Raw genomic sequence first — 13,905 nt, 5'->3', positions numbered from 1 at the left:
ACTGATGAACTCTGACTCTCCTCATACTGAATTAAAACCACAGACTCAGGTCTGTTGATGACATCTAGTGGTCTGAAACAGCGTAACAGCTTGGTCCTGTGACTGGGGGCGGCACCCTTTCCCAAAACATGCTTATACCCCTTTCACACCAATGGCTCAACAGGGTTATACCTAGGTCGACTGTGTGTTTGAATGGGTGCCTCCGCAATATGCTCGCTGGCCAGGTGGGTTAAATCAGGGTAAGACGTGGCCGGGTTGGTTCAGTGGGTAGAGCAGGCGCACATATACTGAGAGGTTTATGCCTCGACGGAGAGGTCCAAGGGTTCGAATCCGATCTGTGACCATTTCCTGCATCTCTCTCTCTCTCTCTCTCTCTCTCTCTCTCTCTCTCTCTCTCTCTCTCTTCCCCCCCACCCCCCCTTTCTCACCTAGCTTTCCTGTCAAAATGTAAAGTTGGAAAAGCCCCAAAAAATAATCTTAAATAAATCAGGGTAAGACTAGGGTCAATTTCAATGTGAATTGCGCACGACGACCTGGGTCCCTACCAGCCGGGGCGGGACAAATGATATGATTGGTTGGCAATGACAGTGGGTGTTGTTAGTGGGTTGTTCAAACTTGTAATTTAGCCCTAATTTGCCCAGTGTATTGCCAAAACTAGCCCTAAAATATATCTCTAGAACTTACAACTATATATTTGTGAGTAAAAAATTTTTTTCTCTTTTCACATGAATTTTTATTTATTTATGCTCACCTCCTTTTTAGGATTCCCTAACATAACAGTGGACACTAACTTTGGCTTTGTACTTCCTAATCAGATCATACTCTGAAAGGGAAGAGGAAGCAGAACCATCTCTTCTAATGCAGGATGATGCAGCCCAAAAATATTGGATAGATTAGAAAATTACTCAATCGCCTTAAGAGACACACTGACCTGGATTTACTATCTCTAGCTTCTACCGTTCAGTTTTTATACAACTCCCAGTCCGGATAAGCAAAGGGCAGCAGCGTAACCCCTGAACTTCCTTAGCGTGTTGACCGTTTTTTTTACAAGGTGCTGTTGTTTAAATATACATTTGCTACAGATAGCTACATTTAAACCAAACTCATGGATATACTGTATGAATACATCTTGCTTGATATGCCTTTACTCGTAGCAGTCCTGCATTAATAAAACATGAACACAAGTCTCACATAATCAGTCGGGGGTTCTCATTCATATTCTTAGAGAAATTCAAACCACAGATTTCACAAATCACTTTTATTAACCTAAAAAAAAAAAATGATTTTACAAAAAAGTAAAAAAGGCTTCAAATTACATACAGCATTTATAAATATCTAGTAGCCACTGAAATGTGCGTGTGAAAACTACATATTTTGCAACTCCTGTATTACACTTGTTGGACTGCTGTTACTGTGTGAGGCATTATTGACTCCCATTATCAGTTAAGACGTATTTAATGCGTATATATGAGAAACTAAAAGAAGAAAAAAAACATCCAACAAAGCATGCTGCATGTCTACGGCTAAAAGCCCACGCCTTAAGCAAACACATATTGCCAGTGTTAATGCTATGTGTGAAGTTACACGTAATCTTTGTCTTTCTTGCCGCCCTCTGAATGGTAATCGCCGAGGTCGCTTTTGGTGCGAGGCTGAGGTTTGTATGCAACCCCTGGGTATCTGAAAAGCAAGAGGCAACAGTTGTTGGAGATTGATGCAAGTAAAAAGGGCAAAAATACAAAAAGAAGTTGGAAGAATTATTCAGATCCTTTACTTAATCAAAAGTTCTAATACCACACTGTAAAAAATACTCTGTTACAAGTAAAAGCCCTGTGTCAAAAATGTTACTTCAGTAAGAAGTATGCAAGTGTCATCGTGAAATTGTACTTAAAATATTAAAAGTAAAAGTACTCAATGCAGAAAAATGCTCACATTTTAGAAACTGGATACGATCCAAACCGTTGTGTGTTTAATGGGGCTGTGTATTGGCAAGAATCCGGCGATACCATACGTATCACGATACATGGGTCACGATTCAATATATTGCAGTATATTTCGATACTGTGCGTGAGGTGATATATTGGGATTTTTTTAAAGTATAATTTTAGAAAAACTGATATTTAAAAAAGCCATAATGTGCATAAAAGTCAAAGAAGTTTAGTTACTATTCCTCCCCCCTCCATTATGTAATACCCTGCCCTCCCTAGTACTTTTACATTATATCATTTAATTATTCTAATTTTCCCTTTTTTTTTTTTCTTCTCATTCTCCCTTAGAGTTATCACTTTACTCATACACACATACACACACTAGCAACACCTTCCACACTTATGCATAACATGTTTTTCCAACTCCCTTTAAACACTGTCTTGTCCAGTCCCGTCTTGTTAGTTCTGTTATTGTCCTGGCTCACTTCCTTCTGTTGTTCTGTTTGTCACCTTGTCGCGTTTACGTGTTATGTGTTACACTTCGTACGTAGTGCTTTAAATCCCCCCTGCCCTTATATGGATCCAGGGTCTCACTAAAACAGGGTGAATGGTCAAGGTGGGGCAACCGTTAATGCACTGAATGTAATTCTAAATCTGAATGTAACATACTGTGTACAGTACAGGCCAAAAGTTTGCACACACCTTCTCATTCAATGCGTTTCCTTTTTATTTTCATGACTATTTACATTGTAGATTCTCACTGAAGGCATCAAAACTATGAATGAACACATATGGAATTATGTACTTAACAAGAAAGTGTGAAATAACTGAAAACATGTCTTATATTTTAGATTCCTCAAAGTAGCCACCCTTTGCTTTTTTATTACTAAGAGAAAAAATTCCACTAATTAACCCTGACAAAGCACACCTGTGAAGTGAAAACCATTTCAGGTGACTACCTCATGAAGCTCATTGAGAGAACACCAAGGGTTTGCAAAGTTATGAAAAAAGCAAAGGGTGGCTACTTTGAAGAATCTAAAATACAAGACATGTTTTAAGTTATTTCACACTTTTTTGTTAAGTACATAATTCCATATGTGTTCATTCATAGTTTTGATTCCTTCAGTGAGAATCTACAATGTAAATAGTCATGAAAATAAAGAAACACATTGAATGAGAAGGTGTGTCCAAACTTTTGGCCTGTACTGTATATAAAAAATATTGCTCTATAATAAAAGTCAAAGAAGTTTACTTTAGGTAAACAATTCAGTACACAGAAAATCACAAAGTTTGGGATTGTGGTTCACAGGTTCTTAGTGAGCTAATTTTTATATGCTAAAGTAGGCCAAAGTTAAGCCATAGCTACGTTGTTAGCTTCTAGCAAAAAGTCAGGCACGTCTAGGCACTGTTAGGCAAGGACACTAGTGGTGCGTCTCAGCATAGCCATCTAGCGGTAGGGGGTTTAAACACAACATAAACGTCAACCACTGTCTTACATGAATATTTTTGCACGTAAACTAAATTTTTGAAAATCAATATAGTATTGCTAAATAAAATATCGCGATACTTAAGTGTATTGATTTTTTTCTTACACCCCTAATGTTTAATAGTCTAATCATTTCAGCTTGACGCTTAAGCCGTTATATTGTTGGGAAGTTTAATTTATAATAAAACATCGTATTTTATAAACTACATGTGTTTTGTGTGCAACTTTAAATGTGTGAGGGGACTCACAGTGGTTTTTCATCTTTCACCATTTCCTTGAAAGCCAGTGACTTGAGGATGCCCCCAATGACCAGGACGCCCCCTCCTATCCAGGCTACAAACAGGGCAGGGCCAAACGTGTATCTGGAGGGACAAACCACACAATTCAGCCAAACAAATCCTGTAGGTCCAGCATGCAAATAATATGGAGAAAACGCAAGCAAAAATATCTTACGTGGGTAATCCTTCTCCCATTCCTCCACCAAAGCCTCCCTGCATGTTTCCTCCTCCCATTCCTCCACCATACCCTCCTTGCATGCTGGATATCCTGAAACTGGCCACAATCTGATTGGCATAGATGGAAGCTCCTGCAATGCCACACACACCTAAGAGAAGGGTACAGAGTGACACAGACAGGAAGTCAGTCAGTGTTTCCCTATGTGGAAGACTTGTATTTGAAAAGGTGAAGACTTGAAAATGTATTTGGCGGGGGTTTAGGGGTGCATAAAAATGCAATTTTGCCTAATTTTGAAACATTTTTGTCTCTAAACGTTGGAAAAGCTAGAGCGGATAATAAATAGCCTAAATAACGCTCAAAAAGCTTAAAGACAAAACTTGCAAAGGAATCCACTGGGGCCCAACTACAATCATTAGATCGGAGGATATTCATTTATGCTCACACATACATTCTTTTTGCTTAGGTGGTGCCCCAAAACGGCTTAATGCTGCACCTTAGCCTTATAATAGTATGGAAAACACGTATTAGTGATTTTACTTCATAAAGAAACTGTTAATATCAAAGAATCAGAGAGGTCAAAGTTAAAAAGAAATCTCATATTTTCTGTTTTGTGTAAACATACCGCCGATGATGAACATGATGCCAGCGGTGAGGCTCATCTTGGCCTTGGTGGTGTCCGCCATGCTGTTCATTGTGAGGCAGGTCAGTGAGAACACTGATATGAAGGCCCCCAGGACCCCCAGGACCACGCCCACTATCATCAGGGCTCGCACCGCCTGGAAAGATCCTAGTGCACAGGAAACACATGCTCAGAGACATCCCAAATCACTGATTAGTTCATAAATCTGCGTTGCTTACAATCTGACATAACCCATGCGTCTGACAATGAGCAGTGTTGTAATGTTACAAAGTACGATACTTCGCTACTTTACTTAAAGGTGCCCTGCCACACGTATTTCACTGCTTTGTGGTAATGTCTGCCATGGACTCTGTAACATTTTTTTGTGGAAAAAGTGCCTTGGTTACCTTGTTTCAAGCCACTCTAGCGTGGTATAGAAAGCCTGCAGGAAGACTCAGCTCGATTTGTGCCAGTTCTCATTAATATTCAATGAGCTAAGCGGCTTGACTCTGATTGGCTAACAGCTAGCCAATGAGAGCCTGGCTATCAGCATCCTTTACCCAGCGCAACTGGGCGAGTTCATGAATAGTAATGAGCTCAGGCAACATAATGTCATACTTACCAGCTTTTGTAATTGGCCGGATTTCTCTGCTTATTTCTTTTCAGTGGCTAGAGCTGACAGAGGAGGTAGAAGTTCATTTTCACATTCACAACATAACACAAACACATATGGACCTAACAGATTTCAAAAAATGCATATAAAAACGGTTTTGTGTGGCAGGGCACCTTTAAGTAGAATTTTCACGTATCTGTAGCCTACTTTACCTCGTTTTTTTTGTGGAAACTTTTACTCCATTTCCTAAATAAAATGTAAATTTTTACTCCAGTACATTTCCCGTAAGCATCTTAGTTACTCGTTAACTACAAAATAAAATCAGAAGAAATTTGTTACACTGGAAAAAAAGAAGGTTTGGAGAATCATTGCTAAACTACAGAAGAAGAGGACTAAGAATAATGACTGCTAGCGTCATGGAAGCACCTGGTGCAGGCTCTGCCGCCATGGTAACAGACGATCACCCCGACGACAGTGGTGATGAAGATAACGTTACACACCTTTGGCCATAAAGTTCATAATCAACGTTTTTTTTTTTTTTTTACTTTTACTACTTTTATTTAAGTACATTTAATATCCAAAAATGACTTTTGATACTTGTCATGAAGATAAAGAAATTCTAGTTTCATAAATATCTTTTTTAAATAAAACAAAATAAAAAATATACAGTAAATATCAGATACTTTAAGACTTTTACTCAAGTATTATTCTAAAAGGAGATTTTAACTTCTACCAAAGTCATTTTCTGGTAAGATACTTGGGTCCCACTTGAAGGTATCGACATAATCATGACATGACACTGTCATAACTATGACATGACACTGTCATGAACGTGTCAAACGTTTATGACTTCTGTCATTAAGTGTCATTCGGTTTTTGTCATGACAAGTTGACATTGTTTGGGTCGTCTTAATTATGACAACTTGACATTAATCAAAGTGACATTACCAGAAGTTGTCTTGGTCACGACAAGTTGACATTAAATTTGTTTGGGATGTCTTTGTAATGACAACTTGACATTAACCAGGATGACATTACCAGAGGATGTCTTTGTCATGACAACTTGACATAATGTCATCCTGTTTAATGTCAAGTTGTCTTAATAAGGACACACCAAAGAAATTTAATGTAAACTTGAGATGACCAAGACAACTTCTGGTAATGTTACTTTGATTAATGTCAAGTTGTCATAATCAAGACGACCCAAACAATGTCATGACAAAAACCGAATGACACTTAATGACAGAAGTCATAAACGTTTAGGTTTATGACACGTTCATGACAGTGTCATGTCACGATTATGTCGATACCTTCAAGTAAAGTGTTACCGATACTTGTACTTTTACTCAAGTATTGCTTTCAAGTACTTTATACAAGACTGACAATTGACAATATTTTGCCTTCAGACCTCATATTGCAAGACTTAGATCTTCATAATCTCGGGGATGCTGTCAACATGAATTTATTCTGATAAAGCCACCTCTCCTGCTGCAGGTGTGCTGTAGGAACCTGCCCTTTACTCGTTGTTTGTTTTCTGATAACTGTGTTGACTAAGTCTCGGCCCGGCCGTCCATTAGAGTGACCAGGATGCACTGGGGCTAATGCAAATACTGATAGGACTGGGCTTGACAAGGAACCAGATTTAGTATAAAGACGACAGAAAGTGAGAGTAAAAGTGATTTTAAAATGTCGTCCATTAAAAGAATTCTAATAATAATTTACGCTAAATAGTTGTAAGGAGAAGCTTTTCTCTTTTGGCTTCCCTTTGTAAAATTATCTGATTCATCCTCTCAGGTCCTCAAAAACAAAACGTCCTCACAATTATTATTTTTTGCACTAAATTGAATACTTTTTTTATTTTTTAAAAACATTCCATTCTTCGTTTTCCTCTCACAATTTCCCCTGAAATTGCCTTTAAATTAAACAAAATATTTATTTGTACAGTACATGACATATGCCTTTGTTCCAGAACTTCATTGGAGCTATTTGGTGCTTTTTTGAGTGTCATACTTTTTTATTCTCGTAACTCATTTTTAGAGTTAAAATGGTTCTGGTAGGTTTTTAAAACCAACAGACACTCACTGCTGTTCTCATCATCCTTTTTCTTTTACGTAATATTTTACAAATATGTGACAGGAAAGAGATCCAGAGAAAGAAAAAGTTGGCCTTCTATGTTACACGTGTCATGCCAACCAACATGTTGGTCATGCGTGGACCCCATGCAGCTGAATGAGACTTGAGAACCCTCCTGCCTTGTCATTTGAGAAGAAGGCCCTCTTGGATCTTAACAAGTAGTGAGAGAACTTTCTTGTACCTCGGTACTGAACTGTTCAGTTACAACTTCCTTAAATGTTGTTACTCGCTGCATCGTTGTCCCTGCGATCAGAGAATTTCTCAGTATCTCTTGTAGGATCAGACTGTTTTTCTTTCCTCTAAAATAAAACTCAGGAGTGGCAGTGTTGGCTCAGTGGGTAGAGCAAAAGCACATATACTGAGAGGTTTATGCCTCGATGCAGAGGTCCAGGGTTCAAATCCGACCTGTGATGATTTCCTGCATGTCTTCCCCCTTTCTCATCTAGCTGTCCTATCAATTAAATGCGAAAAAGCCCCCAAAAAAAAATCCTTAAAAAAACACTCAGCTGTGCCCTGGACAGTGACGGTGACCTATCCTGGACACAGTTTGTGTTTAATTATTAGAACAGCGATGAACTAAAAGTATTCTGGATGTAAACAGTCCCTGGAGAAGCTCTGCGCATTGAAATAGAAGAGAGTCTCGTCCTACCTGAGAAGCCCAGGAGGCCGTAGAGCGGGCGGCACTCTGTGAGTCCTGAGGAAGCGGTCTCACAGTCCTGCCACAGACCCTTGTAGGTGTACACAGACGTCACCACTTCCCCCTGCCTGTCCTTGGCACTCCAGTTGTTCATGGCAGTGGCTGCGATGAGGGCTGCCGCGCCGATCAAGCCCAAAACGAATCCGCCATTCTGCAGAACCGAAGGCGCCATGGTGGTTTCCTCCCTCAGAAGTTAGGAAATATACTAGTAGGCACAATGTGTATGTGTGTGCGAGCAGAATGGTTTGTGCCCAGTTGAAATAGATACAGAGCCTAACACTTGAACTGTAGCTGCATATGGAATTGAGTTGAAGTTAAGGTGCCAAAGGTGAGCAGGTGTGTGTGGTGTGCGGGCAGAGAATGAAAACGGGCCAAAGTGGCACCTTGTAGTGATGGCGGCGGTTGGGCGGAGGCGGTTGGGTTTCACCCAGTGGGCGACGCAGCATCATGGGTTGGGCTACCTTGTGCTGAGAGGTGTGTGGACACAGTGGTGATAAGCGCACCTGGCACCTAAACGAGAACTAACTGTTTAAATGTAAATACGGGAAACTGAATCACTGACTCCACAACCGCCAACAGTCGGTCAGTGAGGGAATTATGAAGTCATGTGCCAGGGCCAACACCCTCACACACTCAAAAAAATTACGCAGGCCTGCAGAAAGACAAACACGCAAACACACAGAGATGAGGCAGAAATGAGTTTGTCACACTATCAGATCTAACACGATGGACCACCAGAGAGGAAGCAATACGAACACAGAAAAAAATATAACACACATGAAAAGTTATCCTGGACCTGAATGTTAAAGTTCAGATCAGGGCTCAAGGTGTTACTTTAAAAGGACAAGAGGAAGAAAAGCCTTTTTTTACGTCCACAGGGGGGAGGCCAGAGGTCAGCTACAGAGCTGCATCCCTGGACCTTTGATTTAAAAAAGAATTGGTGTTTTTCCCGTGGACACTTTGGCAATGTGACATCTTTAAATCTGGCACTTCCTAATAGGGCTGGGCCTGGGCAATATATCGATGTTATATCAACATCATGATATGTGACTATATTGTCTTAGATTTTGGATATCGTAATATGACACAAGTGTTGTCTTTTCCTGGTTTTAAAGGCTACATTAGAGTAAAGTGATGTCATTTTTCTGAACTTACCAGACTGTTCTAGCTGTTCTATTATTTGCCTTTAACCACTTAGTCATTCTATCCACATTACTGATGATAATTGATCTCAAATGTAATTGTGTAAATATACGTGAAAACACACTAATTATTTACAATATCAATATGGAGGTATTTGGTCAAAAACATTGTGCTATTTGATTTTCTCCTATACTTTATAAGAACTTTCTCTTGTCCTGGGCTGCCTAGGGTGTCGAGTGAAGACCCTCTGACTAGGGCATTCTGGTGGCCAAGAGTTTAAGATGCTGACCATGTAATTACAACATCCTCGATTCATGTCCAGCCAGGGGCGTCGGACTGGGGGGGGGGGAAAGGGAACCTAGTGTTCATCGGTGTTTTAAGCCCCCAATGTCTCACTGGTATTAGGCAATGGTTAGGGTTAGGGTTAGGGTTAGGGTTAGGTGCCTTGAAGTCAACGGTTGCAGCGCTGCCTGTAAGGAGACGTTTGGGGCTTAAAACACCATCGAGCGGACTGTATACCCAGGGCCCCTCATGTGAGGAGGGCCCAAAAAGATGCTAGAATGAATAGCTGTGGATGCGGGGAGGGGCCCATAGAAAATGCCTTTCTACAGGGCCCAGAATTTTGTGCTACGCCCCTGTTGTCCAGCCAGGGGGCATTTGTTGCATTACTACTGCATGATATCTAATAAAGTCAAAAACACCCTGTGGCTATGAACCAAATGTAGGCCTACTGACGCAGCATCAGCCGTCAGGTCCTTCCTGTTTATTAATTCTGCATCATAGATACAGCATTGCGAGCTGTCATACATGGAGACGAAAGCTCAGTGGTTTCAGTGTGAGGACTCATTCCCTCTTACTGACTTTGAAACAAACAGTGCCTCATACGATTTCCATGATTCAACTCATTCGCCTAATCACTTTGTCAACAACATGGGGAGGAGAGACGTTTCTTTTCTTCTCTTATCGTACGCCACACACACACACACACACACACACACACACACACACACACACACACAGTGAAACTCATACAGTATCACCAAACACGATGGGACTAGACAATTTAATTTGGTTATTTGCGTCAGTTCAATGGACTTCTGTTTTTTGCATGACAATAATATCTGTTTTTTCTTTCGTGTGAGCCTTTGTTTTACACCTTATCGGTCAGCTTGTTCAAATAAGAGCGGAAAACATATGTACTTCCCCCAGTTATTGTTACAACTGATGTCTGACATAAAATAGCATCTAACAAAAAGATTGAGAGAACACATTGATAATCAGTAGACGTGGAAAAATACCAGTAAATGATACCAGTAAAGTTATTTCAGCTTCACACCAACACTGGTTACTGAACAGCAACTGACTCATTATCCCAAAGTGATGCAGCTGCTCATATACAATGTTTAGACATTCTTTACACAATTCTTCGGAAAAAAACTCAAATCATAAGACAATATTTAAGGAAAACATTTATTATTTCCACTTCAAAAAAAAAAAAAACACACCTACACACTGAGACAGGTGTCCTGGGGGTCAAACTGTCCTAATGTAAGAATGTATGAATAATGGCTATTTAGGCCTGGGTAAATATATATCAAAAACACACATTGGCTGGTGCAGGCTTCCTCTGCCCCCTTATATCCACCACCAGCTTGATGTTTATCTGACTTCCAGTAACACAGAGAGGTCCCTTCGCCTGTTGAGATTGATCAACCCTTTAAAAAAAAAGTTATGCGTGGGCCTCCTGCATTATACATTTGACTGGCTTGAATTTATGTTTTTGTCAAAAAAATAACATCTTCTAAATCTCTACTCTGCATCCCCATGGAATACCGAATAAGACTGCTCAGCAGGAGGCAATCACAATCAGAATACTTTATGGATCCCCCTCAGGGGAATTGTTAAGTTGCTGTGGCTCACAGTCAGATTCAAGGTAAAAATTAGAGTAAGAAAAAAGATGGTCAATAAGTCTATAATGTAACATAGCTACAGTGCAAGAAATAAAAAAGTTAAGTAGAAGTAAAGTAAGATAGCCTGGGTTGGAAAAAAAATGATGTTGCTAATCAGCTGTAAGCAGCCATTTATGGCATTTTGAAATGTATTTAATATCTGCAGAAACACTAGCCTAATATTCAGATTTGCTGTGATATTTTGTAGGATGAAAACATGTGTTGTAGCTATTTCTATTGTCATGTTACGGGGAGGGGGAGATCCTGTGCGCAAACTTTCCCCCCGTTCAAGTGTATCCAGCGTGTCACACACTGGAACTAGGGGAAGTGTACGAGTCCATGCCGTTCTTGGCCATCCCTCCAGGGAAGAGAATATAGGCTAACTGAGGCTGTAAACTGGCAGCGGACCAGGCGCTACAGTTACACGGCACCACGTATCCCGGGCTGGAGGACGGGTGGGTGTGGGTGTGCTGTCCGTGGCAAGCCAGACCCCCAATCCCTCCAGTCTGGTATCCGAACGTGTGCGCGCTGTAGGGCAAAGCGCCGGCGGCCAGAGCGTGCGGGATCTCCGCCATCCGCTGGACAGCTCCGGTGCTGAACTGCGCCACGGGCTCCAGCAGCGAGAAGGAAGAGGGGGAGGAGACGGGAGCGAGGAAAGCTCTGGCTTTATCCCCGGGGACAAGAAAGGAGTCCATGGGAAATCCCTTCAAATGCTCCGCCGCGTCCCCAAGTACAGACGGCAGCGGGAAAACGAAACGGTCCCTCTTCAGGAGACTCTTGGCTTTGCGCCGCGGTCTGTACTTGTAGTCCGGGTGCTCCTTCATGTGCTGAGCCCGCAGCCTCTTGGCCTCGTCGATGTACGGACGTTTCTCGGAGTCGGACAGCAGCTTCCACTCCGCGCCGAGCCTCTTGCTGATTTCAGAGTTGTGCATCTTTGGGTTTTCCTGGGCCATTTTCCTCCTCTGGCCTCTGGACCACACCATGAAAGCATTCATGGGTCTTTTGATGTGATCTAAAGGTTTGGCCATCTCAGGGACTGACACATTCATTAATAAAACACACACACACACACACACACACCAGTCCTACTTTAAATCAAGTCACCTCCCCAAGAAGCTCATGCTCCTCTTGTGCGTAAAAGGAAAAAGTGGTCCGTTCAGAAATATTTCCTCTGTCCTTTTGGTAAGGAAACACTAGAACTCCTAACTCCAAATTGACTGAAGCGTTTGCACGGAAAAGTACATAAAGCGCAAAGCCTGGGCGCATGAATGGGTCACACAGGACCAAGTTGGAAGCTTGTTATGGATGATGCTGGATGTCAACCACTCATCACCACACCACTGTCACGGCGGGCCAAGCCAATGGGAATGAGAGAGAGCACTGTAATCCCTTCACAAAAAGTGACTGTAACATTTCTGAGGGTCTCCCTCCTTCTCCCTCTCCAACAGTTTAGTCTGAGGCAAGGGCAGGCAGGCAGGCAGGAAACTAGCGCAGAGAGTAATCTGCTGCTACAGTCAACAGCCCCCAAACACCCCCTAAAAGAAAGTCTCTACATTTTTCATGGTCAACTGTATATTTTCCTCTCATAAAACACTAAGAATTAGTACCAGGTTACATAGGTTTTCTTCCAGGAAACTTCCAAGGAAATGATTAGGAAATTACAGATCTGCAAGATACCAGTAATGTTAACTGGTTTATATTCCAACATGGAAGTCTAAATGCTGTTTCAAATCCCTCTTCAACCTACCAGGGATTCTGGATATTGAATCCTGATGGAAAAGTTTGTCAAAAAGTAGTGCAATCAGGCTAAAATCATCAGGGTTTTTTTTGTATAGAATGTAACCCCTCTCCCCAAAAGTTGCTAAAGCTGCACAATTGCAAAGAAAATACAAAGGACATGACCCTGCCGTGAACAAAATAAGATGAAATAGGTCACAGGTTAGGAGGTTTTTTGGTTGCAAAATCCCTCCTAATTTGTACTCTTGTACTTTATAAAACATGTCCTCAAAACTGACACAAAAACAACCACTCATTTAAATTATTTCCCATGATGCCATGCAGGTTTCTTATATATAAATATGTGTACAAGTGGCTCACCTCTCCCTCCTCCATACTCTACAAAATCAATATTAATCACAGCCATAACTCACTGGCCCTGGGTGGACTCATTGGTTGTTAACAGTTTTCATAATTACTATGCCTTATCTGATCAAATATACGCTTCTGCCATCTCGCCTGTTATTGAAATGACATTGATGGAGAAAAAGTCTGGAAATAACTTTAACTAACTCTAAATTATATATAGTAAACTGGCATGTGCACACTGCTACTCAGAAGAAGATGTAGGGGCTTATAACGACAGGGGATTACTGTATAGAGTACATACTCAGGAATTCAATACCATCTTTCTGGGTGTCTAAGTGGAAGCTACCAGGCCGCCTCAAAGGCACCCAAAATGGCTTCTACAAAAAGGATTATTACCATGACAGAAGCATGATGTGTTTCCCCGTAGACAGACTTGTGGCGGTTAGTTGAAGCTCTGGGTTTTAGGTTGTGGTAGCGGCGATAAACTTGGATATCAGGGTACCAGCGAGGAGGAGGCCTTTATTTCATTTACCTCCCACAACCAAAGGCGCCGCGGGCCTCTCCAAAGGCAAAATAAATGGACATAAAAGATCCAGTGGTGCATCAGTGGCGGAGATGATAAGACCTTTTCAGAGAGTGTTTTTTCCTCTGGGTTTCCTCGGCGCCAACGGGCTGGAGGGATAATAAAGTGATTGGCTGCAGGGGTCAGACAGCTGATCTGTCTCCTCATGGCTGTGCCGTTATCTACTGTGCCGTAGGTCCAGGCCTTCACACGCAGGAGGCATCCACCGCCACACAG

The 13,905-nt window shown here is 41.5% G+C and overlaps 2 protein-coding genes across 2 annotated transcripts; both read right to left on the bottom strand.

Moving 5' to 3' along the window:
• Positions 1-1,580: 1,580 nt before the first annotated feature.
• cldn18 (claudin 18) lies at positions 1,581-8,101 on the bottom strand. The gene is made up of 5 exons (XM_028593186.1): positions 7,882-8,101; positions 4,490-4,654; positions 3,865-4,015; positions 3,660-3,773; positions 1,581-1,677 (listed from the first exon to the last, which is right to left on the bottom strand). The coding sequence occupies exons 1-5, from the start codon at positions 8,099-8,101 to the stop codon at positions 1,581-1,583; spliced, it is 747 nt and encodes a 248-aa protein (XP_028448987.1).
• A 3,225-nt stretch (positions 8,102-11,326) lies between these two features.
• On the bottom strand, positions 11,327-12,049 carry LOC114565254 (transcription factor Sox-14). The gene has a single exon (XM_028593181.1). The coding sequence runs from the start codon at positions 12,047-12,049 to the stop codon at positions 11,327-11,329; it is 723 nt and encodes a 240-aa protein (XP_028448982.1).
• Positions 12,050-13,905: the final 1,856 nt, after the last annotated feature.

The sequence above is a fragment of the Perca flavescens genome, chromosome 12 (assembly GCF_004354835.1).
Source record: "Perca flavescens isolate YP-PL-M2 chromosome 12, PFLA_1.0, whole genome shotgun sequence".
Taxonomy (NCBI): Eukaryota; Metazoa; Chordata; class Actinopteri; order Perciformes; family Percidae; genus Perca; species Perca flavescens.
This window is presented reverse-complemented; position numbering and strand designations above follow the sequence as displayed.

Coding starts and splice junctions, on each gene's coding strand:
- LOC114565254 (XM_028593181.1), bottom strand. CDS start 12,049: ATGGCCAAACCTTTAGATCACATCAAAAGACCCATGAATGCTTTCATG.
- cldn18 (XM_028593186.1), bottom strand. CDS start 8,101: ATGGCGCCTTCGGTTCTGCAGAATGGCGGATTCGTTTTGGGCTTGATC. Junction 4,655..7,881: donor CGGCCTCCTGGGCTTCTCAG/GTAGGACGAGAC, acceptor CCTGTGCACTAG/GATCTTTCCAGGCGGTGCGA. Junction 4,016..4,489: donor CATCATGTTCATCATCGGCG/GTATGTTTACAC, acceptor CCCTTCTCTTAG/GTGTGTGTGGCATTGCAGGA.